This window comes from Apaloderma vittatum, unplaced genomic scaffold (assembly GCF_000703405.1).
Source record: "Apaloderma vittatum isolate BGI_N311 unplaced genomic scaffold, ASM70340v1 scaffold24717, whole genome shotgun sequence".
NCBI lineage: Eukaryota > Metazoa > Chordata > Aves > Trogoniformes > Trogonidae > Apaloderma > Apaloderma vittatum.
Window position 1 is genome coordinate 26,974 of NW_009726015.1, and position 15,909 is coordinate 42,882.

The 15,909-nt window shown below is 40.5% G+C and overlaps 1 protein-coding gene across 1 annotated transcript in view; it reads right to left on the reverse strand.

Annotated features, from left to right (window-relative positions):
* The window catches only part of SLC25A26 (solute carrier family 25 (S-adenosylmethionine carrier), member 26), a gene marked incomplete at both ends in the record, with an annotated part of 18,542 nt that extends 3,840 nt beyond the window's left edge, over window positions 1-14,702 (reverse strand). Inside the window, 2 exons of the mRNA XM_009873137.1 lie at window positions 12,854-12,963; window positions 14,534-14,702. Coding sequence (XP_009871439.1) covers window positions 12,854-12,963; window positions 14,534-14,702 — 279 coding nt within the window. The remainder of the gene's footprint in view (window positions 1-12,853; window positions 12,964-14,533) is intronic.
* Window positions 14,703-15,909: the final 1,207 nt, after the last annotated feature.

Here is a 15,909-nt window from a genome sequence, read left to right on the forward strand (position 1 = left end):
CTGCACGGCGAGGGTACAGCAGGGGGCCCACGGCTACCTCAGCCAACATGCAGGCACTGGACAACAGTACCCTGTTGGCAGAGGCCAGGCTCATTTTTAACAAGCAAGCTGTGGAGCCAGGAGCTATTTCCATCTTTCTGATAGGAGCAGAAAAACAGAATCAAGATCCTACAGACCAAGTTCAGGGGGAAATGGGTGCTGCTGTACAAGCTCCTTCCTTAGTTACCAGGTCAGGTAATACAATTCTCCAGTTTTCAGACTCCGTCCCCATGTCACTGCATGTGTATATACACCTTAAAGGGCAGGAAGACGGTAACACTGAAACAAAAAGGCACAGAGATTTTTAGATTTAAGCTTCAGTATAACCCAATTCTACAGCTACCAGCAAAGCTATTATTAGTTTACAGATGAGGTGTGCAAAAATATCAATAGTAGCACCTATTATCTTTCCAGCCTTTTAATACTATAACCATTTCTGAACAAAAGCATAGAATTTCAAAATCTTTGTCTTAAATCATTACCGAGTCAAAGGGTGACTCCAGTATCTAGACACAAACTTATGTGTATTTTTAATTTACTGTCTTGCATCAGCCAGTTAGGGGAAAAAAAAGCTAAAAATAGGACTATTTTGTTAACATTTATCTATGCATTGCTAAGACAGTGTATCTTCCACTTAAACGAAGGTGACTTTTTTCCTCTTTAGGTTCAGGGAAAAGTGTTTTAACTTTTGGATACTCCCTGCATGCATCAATGCTGCCATCTCCTGGTCAGATTCACTTTGGAACCAGACTTTCCTGGTTGGTCTGACAGATGAAGTGAAATTAGTCTCAAAAGCACCTTGAAGCCAACAAAAAAGCCTCTTTATATATTCCAATTTGAGCAGTTTGCTTCAGCATATCTGAAACCTGTTCCTCTGTGGCTGTAAGCTAATAGAAAATGAGAACTGCTGCGAAGAGGATCAGGAACCCTCACAGAGCCTTGTGTACGGGCTCACCTAAGCTTATTGGAAACACCTTATCTTGAAGTGCTTTAAGTTCTGCCTAGGGCACAATCCTACTTAAAGCTGGAGCAGCTATTCAGAATTTGGCAGTGCTCATCTAATTCATAAGCACAAGGCTACCAGGCATTCTTCCCTAGGCAATAACACAAGACATACATTAAAAAGAAGAATAAAGAGAGGATAGTCCTGCTTACAAGGGGGTCCAGCACAAGTAGGTCATCCAGGCCTTGATGGTTCAACAGTCGGAGAAGTGCAAAAGCTGAAAGATACCCACAGCTGGCTGCTCAGTCAGGGAGACCAGCAGCAGACACAGCCTACAGGGACAATGGCTGAAGAAAACTCCAGATTTATTTGTTTTTAATATGATTTTGTTGACAAATGATCTGAAGTAGCTGCTTGGACTAGAAAGAATCCGCTGCATTGCCACTGCAAATTCTGGAGTAAGCACTTCTCTGCAAACCACCAGGACACCATTTGTTGTTCACCAGCAGGTCCTTGCTCCTCTACCCAGTATGTTCTCTTGTTTAAGCAAAGTCAAATGCAAGACAATGACAACAGCTTTAGGAAGAGCAAAATTCCTCCTGGTCTTCAAAGCTGTATTATGATCCAAATATTAATATATGCTATTAGGCTATTAATATATGATTAATAAAATATTAATATATGCTATTAGGCTAATATTATGCTATTATAGGCTAATCTTTTTCTACGTGACTGGTTTTGCAGAATTTCGTAGAGAATCAAAGACAATATGTACATTTGGTTTTAGGCACTTTTACTACAGTTTCATACCAACCTTGCAGGCATGATCTGTGCATAAGATGTATCCAGACACACTTGAAAGAGGACAGAGCAGGTGTTACAGTTGCTATTAGGTGCTTATGCTGGGTATTTAAATTGGGCTGATGCCTGGCAGGTTTTTCTCTGACCCAGGGACACAGCTGGGACCACACTAGTAGCAGCTTTGTACCTCTAGAAAAGCAGCTTGAGGAAGCAGTTCCCTGTGCAGCCTGGCACACCCCTCGCACAGCTGACGATCAGGCTCACACAACCACACGGTCTGAGCACTTCTTAAGAGGAGACAGGTACTACCCACACCCTCAGGACAGGCTGCCGGAGGGCAAAGTCTGAGAGCCCATTCTGTTAAGGTGCTGGCACCTGATGTGCTCCTGGCTGACAAGCTGATCTATTCCCGGCACCAACCTGGCCATGGATGAGGATCAAGAGAAAATTTTTTTCCACTTACTAACTAGCCAGACTTTCTGCTATGAGGCAGAAGAGTAGTCTGAGGACAGAGAACTGTTTTGAAATGTGTCAGTGATTTAGGAACCTGCACACAAGTGACTTCAAGGTTAGTTTTAATGACTTTGTCTGTGTAGGCTGGGAAGCTTTAATTGGTGTTGACCACATAAATATAATTTTCTACTTAACATGGGACTAAAGGAACATACCCAGGGAGAGTTATTCTTAAATGTCATTTGCATAAGTTTATTCTTAATCAAATAAGAATCTAATTTATGACACTATACAACCTTATATCCAGAGAGCAGATTTTAAACTATACCTCACAATACCTGTGCAAGATAATCACTAACCCATTATGGAAGAAAAGCTGCGGCATAAAAAGGACAACAAAGAGTCTCTGACTTATCAAAGGATATATGTTTAGGCTGCAGTCAATCTGGTAACAAAATCCTAATTTCTCACTCCACTTTTAAGGGTCAGAAGGATTGCCTGCTACAGCATAATGTAGTAAGTGCAAGAAAAAAACAAGCAACTCTAAAACCCCAATCAAAGAGACGAAGCAATAAAGATGTTTTTGTTGTCTGGATTTATATTTTATTTTTTTTCAAAGTGCACTCTGCGTTAGCCCTGGCCATACTCCTGCAGACAAAAGCTACCTCAAGTTTGTTTTGTTGTTTTTTGATGTAATTTAATGATGCTTTTTAAATTTAAAAAAAAAAAATGCTTCCCAAAACGCTTCAAGTCAGATGCTCTCAAGAAACCTGAAATTCAGCACTGTAGCTTCCCACACCTCTCCAAACTTTCTAAGTTTATATTTGGTTCTTCAAATCTCACTGTGATTCCTCTCTCTAACAGAAAAGGAAAAAAAAATTAACTGTGTTGAAGCAGTATTATGAGGCTGGCAAAGTATTTTATCCTAGTAATTGTTTCTAAACTCTGGTCACAGCTCTTGCTTTGGGAATGCCAGAGAGCTGGGAAGGTGGGAACCATAAGATGTATCTGTAGATAGAAACCGCTTCACCCGTTCCACAACCAGGAAAATTAACAGAAAGGCACAGAAACATGAAATACACATTTGTCATTTGGTTTTGTATTCTCTTTGAACAGAGAAGTCTGAACTGCTGCAATAATAGACCGATAATACCAATAAATCTTCATCTAAATAACTGCTGCCCTTTCGACCAACATGGAACAAAACAAAAAAGGAGTTTCTATGGTCTGTAATTTGCTGTGGGTCACAACCCACCTTGTGGACAAGTCCTTCCCCACACACTTGTCAGCAGGCTGGGCTACCCGCTAAGGCACAACTGAAGTGGAGAATTGAAGCGTTAACACCTGTTTTAATGAGGAAATCATCTCCAGGGATGACTAACTGCCCAATAGATGTACTGTCCACTGCCAGTTTCTGCTTTAACTGCCAGTCCCAGAGAAAGTGTTCATCTTCAGAATAAAATCTCAGAATATCTTATCTCCCCTTCCCACACTCATGCACAGCACGGATGTGCCTTTCCTGGATAGTTAAATGCAGCCCTGCAAAAAGCTACTGGGGTCATGAAACAGGTGCCTCCACTCCTAATTTAAACCTCACAGGGAGAACGAGTTTTGTCTAACAGGCTCTGGATGGGAAAGTTTAGACAATGCCAAGCTCTTTCTCCCATCTTTTCCTCTGACTGACAAAATAGGGCCTTCATTAATTTAACTGCAGCTCCCCTGTATGCTGGCAGGAAATATTTCTTCAAAGAGCAATCTCACCCAGCAAGATCCTTCAGATCTCAGCACTTCTCAGAGCTTAAAAACATGCTATTTAAGAGATGAGACCATTCACACAAGGACCGAATATCACAAGCCCTTAGAAAACCAGAGCTTCTGCACAAATGTTTTCAACTTCCTCCAAGTTTCCACCTTTGATGACTTCACCTGGAATCTGCAAAGCTGTTTTGCAGACTGTTACTTCATCTTGTCATTGTCAAACCTAATCCAGAACTCCCTTCTTCCTGCTCCAGAGAATCATCTGCACCACCACGTATTTCTTCCTTCACAACGGCTGCCTTGGCCGAGCCGTTTAACCCTGGCTGCCTGCAGTCCTCAGTTGGATCCTTGTCCATCACTTCTGTAGCCCCTAACACGAGCTTCTGCCCCTCTCTCAGATTTCCTGGCCCAGCTCCGTGCCCCACAGCTCTTGCTGCAGGTTCCCTGCCTACCTCTTCATCAGCCTAGGCAGATACACCTTGGAAAACTTCTGGCCTCCAACAGTGGGAATTTGTGCTGAGTTCTCTTCACAAGAGAAACTGTTACCCCGATTATATCATTTAACAGGGAAAGTTTGGGAAGCTGACACCGCTGACATTAAGCACTTCTTTACAGAAGTACTTCTTGCTGCAGATATATCAAAAGTTTGTGTGTTTTGCATAACTAAATTGGTCTTTCAAAGTTTAATCAATGTAGCATTTTGCTTCCTTTTTAAAGCTAAACCTAAAACTTACCAGAAGTGGCCTGCTTTTACGTACACCTCTTCTGTATCCAGCACAAACTGAGTGTGCCACAGATTTTAAAGTTCCTCAGTACAGTCACAAACAGTTGATTTAAACCTGAGTGGCAAAAATCAGACAGCTGAATAGCTTTAGAAAAGAGTATTCTTTAACCTGGTTGATGCTTGAATCATAAATTACTACCACAGAAAGCCCTAAAGCCAAAGAAGAGTAGACCCTTAATTCAACATACAGAACTGTTCGCATGATCCAGTCTAGTCCAGCAACTCTTCCACCACTGAGAGTCTGTTAAATTTATTTCACGAGGCTTAAGAAACTAATCACATCCACCAGCCAAACTGTTCTTTCAGCAGAAGTAGCATGGTGTGTCCCATCCAGCATAAAACTGTTTCCAAGGAGCCAAGTGGGGTGAAGCTGTGTTACAGGAGGACAAATGTTAATGAGATTCCATGCCAGAGAACACAGGCAGTATTTTCTAAAAACACATTAAGTCTCCTGTTGAAAGATGACTAGTATTTTACAATTTGCTCAGCCTCTTGGGGTTACATTGGCCCAGAACATGGAAATTTCAACTACGTGGTATTTTATCAAGTATTTTCCTTTAATTGATCCCTCACTCAAAAAAAATCACTTAAAGAATTATGGGTTTGTCCACATATGGAGCTACTCAGAAACAGTTATTCCTGACAAACCCTGCACAGAACTTCAGAATAAACTCACCTTAAACAATCTCAGACATTTCCAAAGCTGACTCTGGCAGAATATATTGTAAGCCAGGAAATCCATCAGGAAATACTTTTAAATTATTTCTTACTCATTCTCTTTAACTCAAATTAGCTTTCCTATATAGGCACTTTGAGCTACAAATATTTCTAAAACAGCTGAGTATCAGCTGAGAACTGAAAAAAAGGAAAAAAAAAAGAAAATGAAAAAAGAGATGACAATCATCGAGCTTCTGCTCTTTACGGCCAAGTACCATATCCTCTCAGCCTTGAACTGAGCATAAAATACAAAGCAATCGAGGAAGAGCAGCTGATGAAGAAGAGGCAATACATGCAGTTAACACGGAGCATACAAGAGATCAGCACGGGTGGCTGGTGAGGTGTTTGACAGCTTTTAATTTGCTGTTTGAGCCTCTAACTGTACGATGAATTTGTTGGCAGCATTTGTGGATTCGTGCCTCCATTCACCTTTATTTACAACCAATTTTCAGCTGCAGCTCTAATTTGAGTTTGCATCCACTCTAACTATGCTTCGTCTCCACTAGCATTTAACAGCAGCAGCCTCACCTTCACAACCATCTTCCAACCACTGCTCAGCTATGCTTCTGTATAAGGATTTGGCAAAAATCCTGCAGCATCTGTATGGCAGATCTGACCTCACCTAGATTAATTTATGAATATTTCAAAATCCACCATGATAAATTCAAAAGACCACCTGTGTTGCTGCACTTCCCATCATGGCTCATCTTGCCAGGGTCAGCCTGTTCCCCCTCTCACTGCCTCTATGCAGCCAGACACACACAGCACAAGACACAGTCACACCTAAAAAGACAGGCACCAATCAATGAAAATAGTGGAAAAAAACACCCTTAAGTACTGTGGAACAGGTTTCATCGAACTTTGGCTGCTGCCAGACTTTGGATACCACTTTGAACACTGTGGTCTGCCAGACGACACTACGCTGCTTGAGAGAAGACAGGACGCAGAGCAGAAAATGCAGTTTTTCATTTTTAAACAGTATTGTCCATTTACTTGTTCAGTTCTTTAAAAAGGGACAGGTAAAAATTCAAAGCCGTTAGCCCAAAGTTTAGACACAGTAAGCACTAAACTCCTTTGTTGCAGCAGACAATTGTTGATTTAGGAGCTACTCTATGTACAACGTGCCTGTTAAACTGAAAAGCCACATCTTCCAACATACAAGTTCTAGAGTTTTCAAAAAGCTAAAATCTTAACTCTATGTCTGAGGTGAGCAGCTGTTCCATCTCTGTTGGACTGGGCTAAGGCAAGCTGATCTTCTAGTGCTTACAATGCTGTAAAGCCCTGACCAACTATCCTGCTGGAGATTCTTTATTATATTCTTTATTATATTACTCTATAGATTTGTTCGACTTATGCTTATGCCTTTTCCTCATAACAGGCACTAACAGCAACTTTCTTCTCTGACCTAGCCAGTTACTGTCATGGAATTCATACCAACACACTTTTGGAGATTCCTGTTCTTCTATTAACTTGAAACTAGTTAATTGTTTCAAACAATACTGCCAGGGCAGAGGGAACAAGGGGCTGATTCACGAAGAGCAAGAGACAGACAATATCACATTGTTTATCATATCTAAAAACACCTTTGTCCCCCAGAAAAAAAGCCTAAAATAATGTGAAATATGTACTTCACTTCTTTATTTGAACTACGAACACACTCAAAATGTCATTCTACAGAACTGCAATTCGTGAAGTGTAAAATGCTTGCCTGCAGTTGGGTTTGCTTCTTCTAAGAAACAAGTTAGGACTAGTAGAGAAAAGCAGGCTGAACTCCCAGGAAAGATAATTCCTGCATTAAAAAGCTTTCCTATTTTACACATTCCAACAGCTGATAAAAAAATTCCCAAGTTATTAATACCGAGGGTCAGATGCTAATCACAGACAAACCACACACTTTGCTCTTATCACAAAAGTATCTTCAGTGGCAACACACTGGAATACACAAGCTTGAAATTTCACCTTAAAATACCTGTCCTGACCTTGCCCTGTAGAGCCCCATTATCCCCTCTCCTCAGTGAAATGACAAATATTTGGGCATTTCAATTCAAATTGATTCACCATCCCCTCCTTTCTCAAATTTTGGGAGAAAAATTGAAGAGTGATGCTAAGCCAAAATCTTTCTCGCTGAGGACAGCCCAGCCTCCCATCTTGGAAGGCAGCAGTCCCTGCCCACCCATTCAGAACTCTCAGGACACAGCCGTGGTTTCCATCTTTTCCTATGAGGTCGTTACTCCACTAAAGCCTCTCAAGCAGCCTGATTTTTAGCATTCTTGCAGTCAGACCAGAAACACCTTTCTAGACCCAGGAGCTTGTCCAGCATTTATGCAACTCGGGGGAGCACAGCGCAGAGGTACTGTGGCACAACCAAAACAAGCCAGATGAGGAACCTAAATTATCATGGCAACATCAGCTTAAAAATTTAACAGGACAAACAAACGCAGGCACAGCGTCACCGATACGAGTAGGCAGCTTTTAGGTTCTGAATTACTCTCCGTGTGGTGCTACTGCATGTCCTGTAGACACGGGGTAACTAACATTGCAAGTAACTTGGGATCTGGCAGCGCTGGGGATGCACTGCACAGTGTCAGCACATCTCCAGTGCTGTAATCCTGAAATAGGATAAAAAAGACAAAAGCAGCTCAGTAACTTCAGCTGGCACTCTACTTCCACAGCATGGTCATTGCCACCAGATGTCAAAAGAACAGGGCATCTACCTCCCATCGTGGTCCTTGGTCCTCCCCTACACTTTCTCTCCAAAGTGACCTGAAAGTTAAACTTGCTTTGCTACAGAGTAGAGGAAAAAAAAAGACATCAAGAAGAGCCAACAAAAAATAAAAGGTCAGAAAGATAAGAGCAAACCTGATAGTCACAAGGAACAGCCCAAAACTTACACAAAGTATCTTGCAAAGTTCAGATCGTAACCATAACAATATCTAAATATTAGATGGAAAAGGCTGGTGTCAGCTCGCTTCTCTAGAACATGACCCAAACGACTTTATTCTCACCTCCACAGAAAAGCCAGCAGGATGTAAAATTAACTGTGCTGAATCCAACCAGCTTGGCACTCACAAAGGAAACCTCACTGGTCAAACTGGGACAATCTTAAACTCGTCCCATAAAACGATGTTTGCAGGAGGTTGGCGGAGGAGGCCCAGAGGGGGACTTACCTTATCAAAGTTTCTTATCATTAATAGTATGCTGGCATATTAAACTGACATAAAAAACTCAGCACAAATCAATTTGGAGCTGCACAATTAACTCCGGATCAGCCAGATGCACCTGGTTACTATTTAAAATGGGCACTAGGAAGTTAAAAATACTGCTCTTTCTCAGAATCACTTACACTGCTTCATAATATTACAAGTAAAATTTCAGAACATCTGGTTTTCCTTTCCACTCCCCTATGATATCATGTTTTCCAAGCACATTTGGCAGCTTGCTGTAAAGATACAGGCAGTCTAAACATACAGGACAATGCAGAGTCAAGATAAAAAAATTCCAAAGCCCTGGATGCAATACGTGGGTTTTCCATCTCCAAATTTCAGTTACACAAGTGGTATAATAAGGGTTTTCCCCCCTTAGTAACTCATGTATTCTTCAACCTTCTTCTTCCTTGATGAGATACCATATATATACTTGCCCTCTAGAGTTTTGGCTGTGTCTTTGTAAGCAATTTTTCATGTATTATGAAATATTCAGAGCCCCTACAGAGCAAGATTCAGTTAGAGGAAAAAATTATCACGTTTAATAGGGTCAGATTTTGTATGTACTTTTCTTCACCTCACTCCAAGAGATGAGATTAGCCTTCTATATTCCTCCTGCCTAAAACAAAAAAAAAACAAACAAAAAAAAAAACCAACACAAAACCACAAGCAACCAACAAGGAAACAACATACCAAGATGCTACAGCCACTGTCTTTTTACTGCTTGGTTTTGTGCCTCCTAGCCTGGAACTGGGAAATTGGACCAAACCAGTTCTAGTGCACTGTTTTTCCCAGGAATTTACACAACTTGTAAACAATATAGAAGAGTGGCTGTTATAAAATCTAAGAGTTCCCATTCAGCTGATTTCTCCAATATATTTTAACATATCTTGATGCAACCTTTGCATTTTGTCCTTTTTGCCTATTTCATTATTTTTACTGGGTCACATTCAAAACATCGACTAATCAGCACTAACACCTTTAAGCTTAGCTCATACTTACATATTATCGATGCACACAAAGGTAGCTGACTCATGCTCACCAGTGAAGGAGCAGCAAACCTAGAAATCCAACGTCAGTTTCTTATTCTAAACCTTAATTTCTCTCTTTTGTAAAAAGACAGTTTAAAAACAACAAAGAGATGCCCTGGGAATCCTAAGATGACAGTCTTTCACTTACTATTTCACATTTTGAAGCAGTTTATAACACAGTAAATACTAAAGTGTGCAAAGGAGGAAAAGTACATATTAACAAAAACCCTACTGACAAAATAATAGCCCCAGTGGTTATGCCCTGATTAAAACTTAATGACTAATCAATAAAACATAATTATAACTTTCACCCTGATGCAATTTGAAACAGTTTATACATTTCTATTGATTGGCTAAGACTATATATAAAACAAACAGGAGATCTTGCTTTATTCTATTTTTATCATGTTTGTTGTAGCAAATCTCTAAATCCCTATCTCAATTATTTTACAGCTTAGTTGTCCCATCACACCAAGAGGAAACGAAAAGCTAGCAAAAAGTAGAAGCTTATTTAGCGGAAAAACAGCTGTTACATTGCAGTTTCAACATTATAAAGTCAGATTGCCATTTCAGTGACTATCACTATACATTCCTCTGGCCCTAGAGTAGCAAAAGCCAAGTAGCAAAAACCCTGAGCAATTCATTTAACTGTGATGCTTCTCCATTTGTCAGCCTGAAAATGAAAGCAGTTAAGAGCCTGAGCTGTAAAGTCAGGATACTACAGACCACCTTGTCAAAAAATGGGCAATGGGTTCTGTAGTCACATAAGGAGTCACCTGTAGTCAACCTTTCTTTGGCTGCTGATGATTAAATTACCCAGTTAGAGTTTTCTCGCAGAACCTTCACTGGCAGAGGGAGTACACTATAAATAATCTACTTGTGAAATAAGTGACCTTTCTCTTCAGTGGATTCTATCACAGGGCACTGGCACCTCTTCCTGAGCCCAATCACCGTTTTGCTACATTCTGAAACAGCACTTGAGAAGCTTGAAACACCCCTTGGATCTGCTGCTCCACGAGATATCAGGAAAATAAGGGCTATGCATTGCCATAGTGGTGAAGAACCTCTTGCTGATTCCTAACAGCCTTTATAGAATTTCCATGGAAATAAGTTCTGTGCATTGCCTTAAGTTAGAAGGCATAACCTAACAGCACAGGCTCTAATCAAGATCAAAAAGAATCCACCTGAGGCAGCAACACGAAAGTATCTCACCCAGCCCTAAATCTATCACCTTCCATCTAGTACTGCCTATACTCACTAGCAGAGCGGTTGGTAGGTGCTGCGTTCCCCTATCTTCCTGTGCTTGCTGTATTAAATTCAGTTCTCTGGCTAAGTCCCATTCAATCTAACGAGCATCATTTCCACGGAAGAATAAAAATAACTTGGAAATCAAAGCTGAACCCACAGAGAGCAAGAAGAGCTGAAGTGCTTCCCGTGGGAAGGAGCTAGGCTGTGGCTGCTCTAAGAGCAAGGCACCTGGTGCTAAGCTGAAGGGGCACAGAACCCTCTGCACACCTGCCAGCTTGGGACCAACCTCCCAGCAAGCTACCCCACCACAAGGAGTATAAACACACAGCTGCCTACAATGGAGGGAAAGAAGCCAGCATCACAAGAAATTAAAACACTCAGTTAAAAGCAGAACATGGAACAACAAACACCTTTTGTTGCCGCACATCATGGGATAAGTTTAAGCTGAGACAGAAAAGCTAGTTTCACACAGCCCATTCTCCTTCCCCAAACCTGCAGAGACACAGCAATTTCCACCTCATTTCATCACTGCAGTGCCAGGAAATATCCAAGTGTGACAAAAGCAGGAGAGAGGAGGTGGACAGCGCTGGCAGGAAGGGCAGTGGAGTGTTTACAGCTGAACACCAGTCCCAAACACTTGCCAAGGCACTGCGCCAACTCCGTAGTTAAACACAAGCAGTATCTGGGGAAAGAAGGATTTTGCCGAAGCTGGAACACATTTGAATCAGCTAACTCAAACCAACTTTGCTCTTCCTGTCACAAATAACCTCAGAAACAGTTTTTCAAAATACAATATTGAAGCTTCCAGGATAAAGGATCTGCAGTATTTACTTACAGACAAGTTTGTGTCTGGATCAGACACAATGGTCATCCTTTGATGATACCGAGAAATGTTCTCTCTCTTCCAACACTTGCTACAGTCTATTTGCACAGGAAACTCCCATTACAGAGTGTCAGGTACTAACCCTTACCAGAGCTAAAGTTGCAACCCTGCGGTTCTACAGGTTGTCCAGTCATCCTGGCATTGCCTATTGGCAATGAAATTAATTATCTGATCTTCAGCTGGAACATAAGGTCACAGCCTTGACATTTTCTTTGTACAGAAGACTTTTCCTTCTCTCATTAAAAAAAAAAAAGTAGTAAAAATAAAGGTTTCTAAGGAGTGGTCAATATAAGCTTGGAAACAGCCTCAACATACCAGATTGGGAACTCACAAGGGCAAGAGGTATTTTGTTACTTAACTTCAACAGGTTAGTGCTATTTCATTTGTAACTTACAATATAAAACAAACACCCACTCATGCACACAATTAATTTCTCCAGAGTCCATGCAAGGGCAACATAGGCATCAAAATGAGAGACACTTCTCTTGTGACCTTTCTTATTGATCATCTAAAGTGTTGAATAGATTTTAGTCCCAATTATCCTGGATGTTGTATAAACCTAGGCAAAACATGCCATTGTTTGCAGCTGCAGAACCCACTATAAACAAAGTAATGGAGTTAATGGATAAGAAACAGCAACTTTTTTAAAAAGGCAGGGGAAGAGTTTTCAAAACACCTGTACATAGAAATTATTTTCATTATTCAGATGTATCTTTATCCTGCAATAACCCAACCACACACTAAGCTAAAGGCTACAGCTATCACAGAGGCTATGGGAAAAGCTATCACTAAAACATACAGATGTCCACTTTGAAACAAGCCTTACAAATTGCCAATACTTTATTAAAAAATATTTCTGTAAGAACCGCCACAAGCGCAAAGATGGTAGGTCAACATTCCAGAAAGTAACACAGGCCACCCAGCTTGAGTTTTCAGAAATCAAATGGTTTCCTCTCCTCCCACAGATAGAAAATATATGAACTTCTTCCTTACCACTTCCCCAGCGGAGGCAGCCACCATGTGTGCTGCTGGCGTCAAGTAAGATGTAGAGCCATGGTGCAGCAGAGATTTCACATTCTCGTACGTGATAAAAAATGCAGCAGCTGAAATTCAAGAATACATGCAGTCATTTAACTGTTCATTCATTTACAGCTGGATTTTGTCGTCTGTTATTCCACAACTGTAGCTGAAAACAGGGTATTTTTGCCCCCAAACAGTACAACAGTATCAACACAATCTGTGGGCTAATTCTTTCAGAAGTTCATGCCCTGGGCTATCACTGGCAAACCTTCAATTAACATCAGAGGTGGCAGGACTTAGGCCATATTTAGTACTGAGATATGAGAGATGTGTTAGTTGGTCATGAATGTCAGGAGGTTTTGAAAAAATGGTATCTTCCTTATTCATAGAGAGGAAGGGTAGAGAGGAGGTCGTTCAGCTGAATTGGATGGATGATCTTGTCTTTTTTTGAAAAACAAATGAACAAACCAAACAAGCTGATTAACTGAGAAGATGATTTCTACACTCCTCCCCGCAAAGTACTTGATACAAGTCGGCTACCCTGCAACACGCAAAATTGTTTCGTTAGCAGTTATTAATAACTTCTTCCTAGCTATCAACAGTTTAATTTTCTGCACTTCAGCTCCATTAAAAAAAAAAACACTACCGAAGGACTTGACAAAGTCCTGTCCAGTGAACAAGAAACATACAAAACTGAGCATAGCGACACGAGCTGTGTTTATTCATTGCCAACAGTCAACTACAAAGGCACTTATACCTTAAGGGTTACTCCTTCTCCTACAAATAATTTCAGTTTTCAGTCATACGTTGGAAAGATAAAACCACAGTTCAGATTTTGAAGATCTAGATCCCGAAAATACTGACATGTCTTGCGGGGGAATGGATTTTAATTGTAAAGAAAGGCTCTGTGAATTGCCTTCTGCTAATCAAAAGATGCTTATCACCTCAAGAGGAGATAACAGAGGAGAAAAGATAAAAGAAGTTATTTTTTTTCATATATCATCTTATGAAGGACATCAAACATCTGAATATGTCAGTGGATTTGTCAGCAAAGTTCCCCCTAACAGTTACTACTGACAGCATAGCTTGCTGCTTTTTTTTCTTTTCAACAAAGACAAAATGGCCAAAGGCATTAGGAATTTTAGAGGCCTTTCCTCTGCAAGGACTACAGGCATTTACTTTTTTAAAGCTTCAGTTTCAAAAATTAGAAGATATTAGGAATACTTTAAGTGCTGTAGTTGTTTCATCCCTGGGGTAATTAGCTAAAAGATCTCCAGTGCTGAAGCACTTTGAATTTTGGTTCATTTCCACTGTCATGAAAGAAAGGGTCCAGGCCATGCAAGACTCAAACTCTCTTTGGCACTTGGAAATGCTTTAGGGTGCCCCTATAAGTAAGGATAAGCTTATAAGACATATCCAGGAACGCTTCCAAGGAGTAAGGGCTGCTTTCCAGAGTAAACATGCAGCAGTCTCCCAGGCTTACTCAAAAAGTTTGCTCACTACTGTAATATCCTAGAAACTGCTCTTCGCAGCTGGACCTGGACTCAGAGAATCCAAAGTTACCTGCAGGAGAGGAAGCCAGAGACATGAATGTCTTTTACTATAGAAATTCCCACTTAAAGACAACAAAACATAACCCCTCAAAAAATTTACCATTTGGAAAGGATCCTATAGCAGTAGAAGGAACACCAGCATAGATGCCACGAAAACCACCAGCCTTCCTAAATCCTTGAGGACTCTGCAGTCTTGTTTTTACAGTATCCAGAGGAAAAAGGATCAAGTCAACGCAGACACCAGCAACTCCTCCGGCCTTCAAGACAAAACCACGGAGTAAAGTGCATTAACATTCACAGGGGTGAAGCTGTGGTGCTTACATAACCGAGACATGCCTAAACCAAAGCAGGACTGACTCTCTCCTTTCCAAGGTCAAATTATAAACTGGCAGTCTTACCCAGAGCTCAGGAGCTTCTAGAGCTGTAACACAGAAGCTTCAACAAAACAAAGTAATAGATACTTCAACTTTTAAATCATTTTTGAGGTATTTTCAAAGCAATTTCAGTGTTCTGAGTAGGACAACCAAAGCAAGGCAACACACACAAAAGCAGGACAGTGAATGCCACTTATCAAGATGACACACCAGAGAATGATCAACACCTCTAGAAAGTTGTTTCACAAGGTCAGGGAAAGACAGAAGCAATTCTGCTTCTCTTGTAAACATCTCTAGAAAGAAAATTCACATTTTTCTAGCAAACTTCATTTAAAGTGTTATCCCCCATTTCCTTTGTTGAACAAGCCTAAAGTAAAACTGCTTTATTTTCTTTTGCTCAGAAAAGCCCAAATTAAAAAAAAAACAGGTAAAGATGTTTCCAAACTCTAAAGGTCAAGCTTTCAACTAAAGGTCAAGCTTTTCCCATTGTCTATGTTTCTACATAACTTCTTTTAAAGTGTTCCCGGGATATGGTTGATCTACAGAAAAGAACTATTTCTCAAAAACAGGAAGAGGAGACTGAATAGAAAAACTCATTACAAGAAAAAAATATCAATAGCTAGCACTAACCCATTATGAAGCATTACTTACACACACTACTATTCCAAACAGAAGGCTACCTAGTTTGAATAGCTGCACAAGAAACAGCTGCACAGATTTTTAACTACCTGAAAACAAATCACATGTGTGCTACTCTTTTTTTTTTCCACAGCCAACAGAGGATTCAGAGAGGTGTCCACTATCTACTACTAAAGCTTTAATCAATAAGTTAATTACGCTTTTAATCTAGTTGACTATTTGCATGCATTGATTTTTCTTCGCTTTTTCATCAAAATCCTTATCTGCTCAAAATAACATTGATCAGATTTAATCCAGCCATCTGTTAAAAAATGAATCAAAAGTTACTAATGGCTTCTTCAGCTTTCAGGTTCTACATCTTACATGTCATTTAAATTCATGAAGCAGCTAACAGAGCACCTGCCACAATAGCTGCCTGCTTATCACCTGCAGAAAACTGTAACGGTTTTGAGATAATAAGACA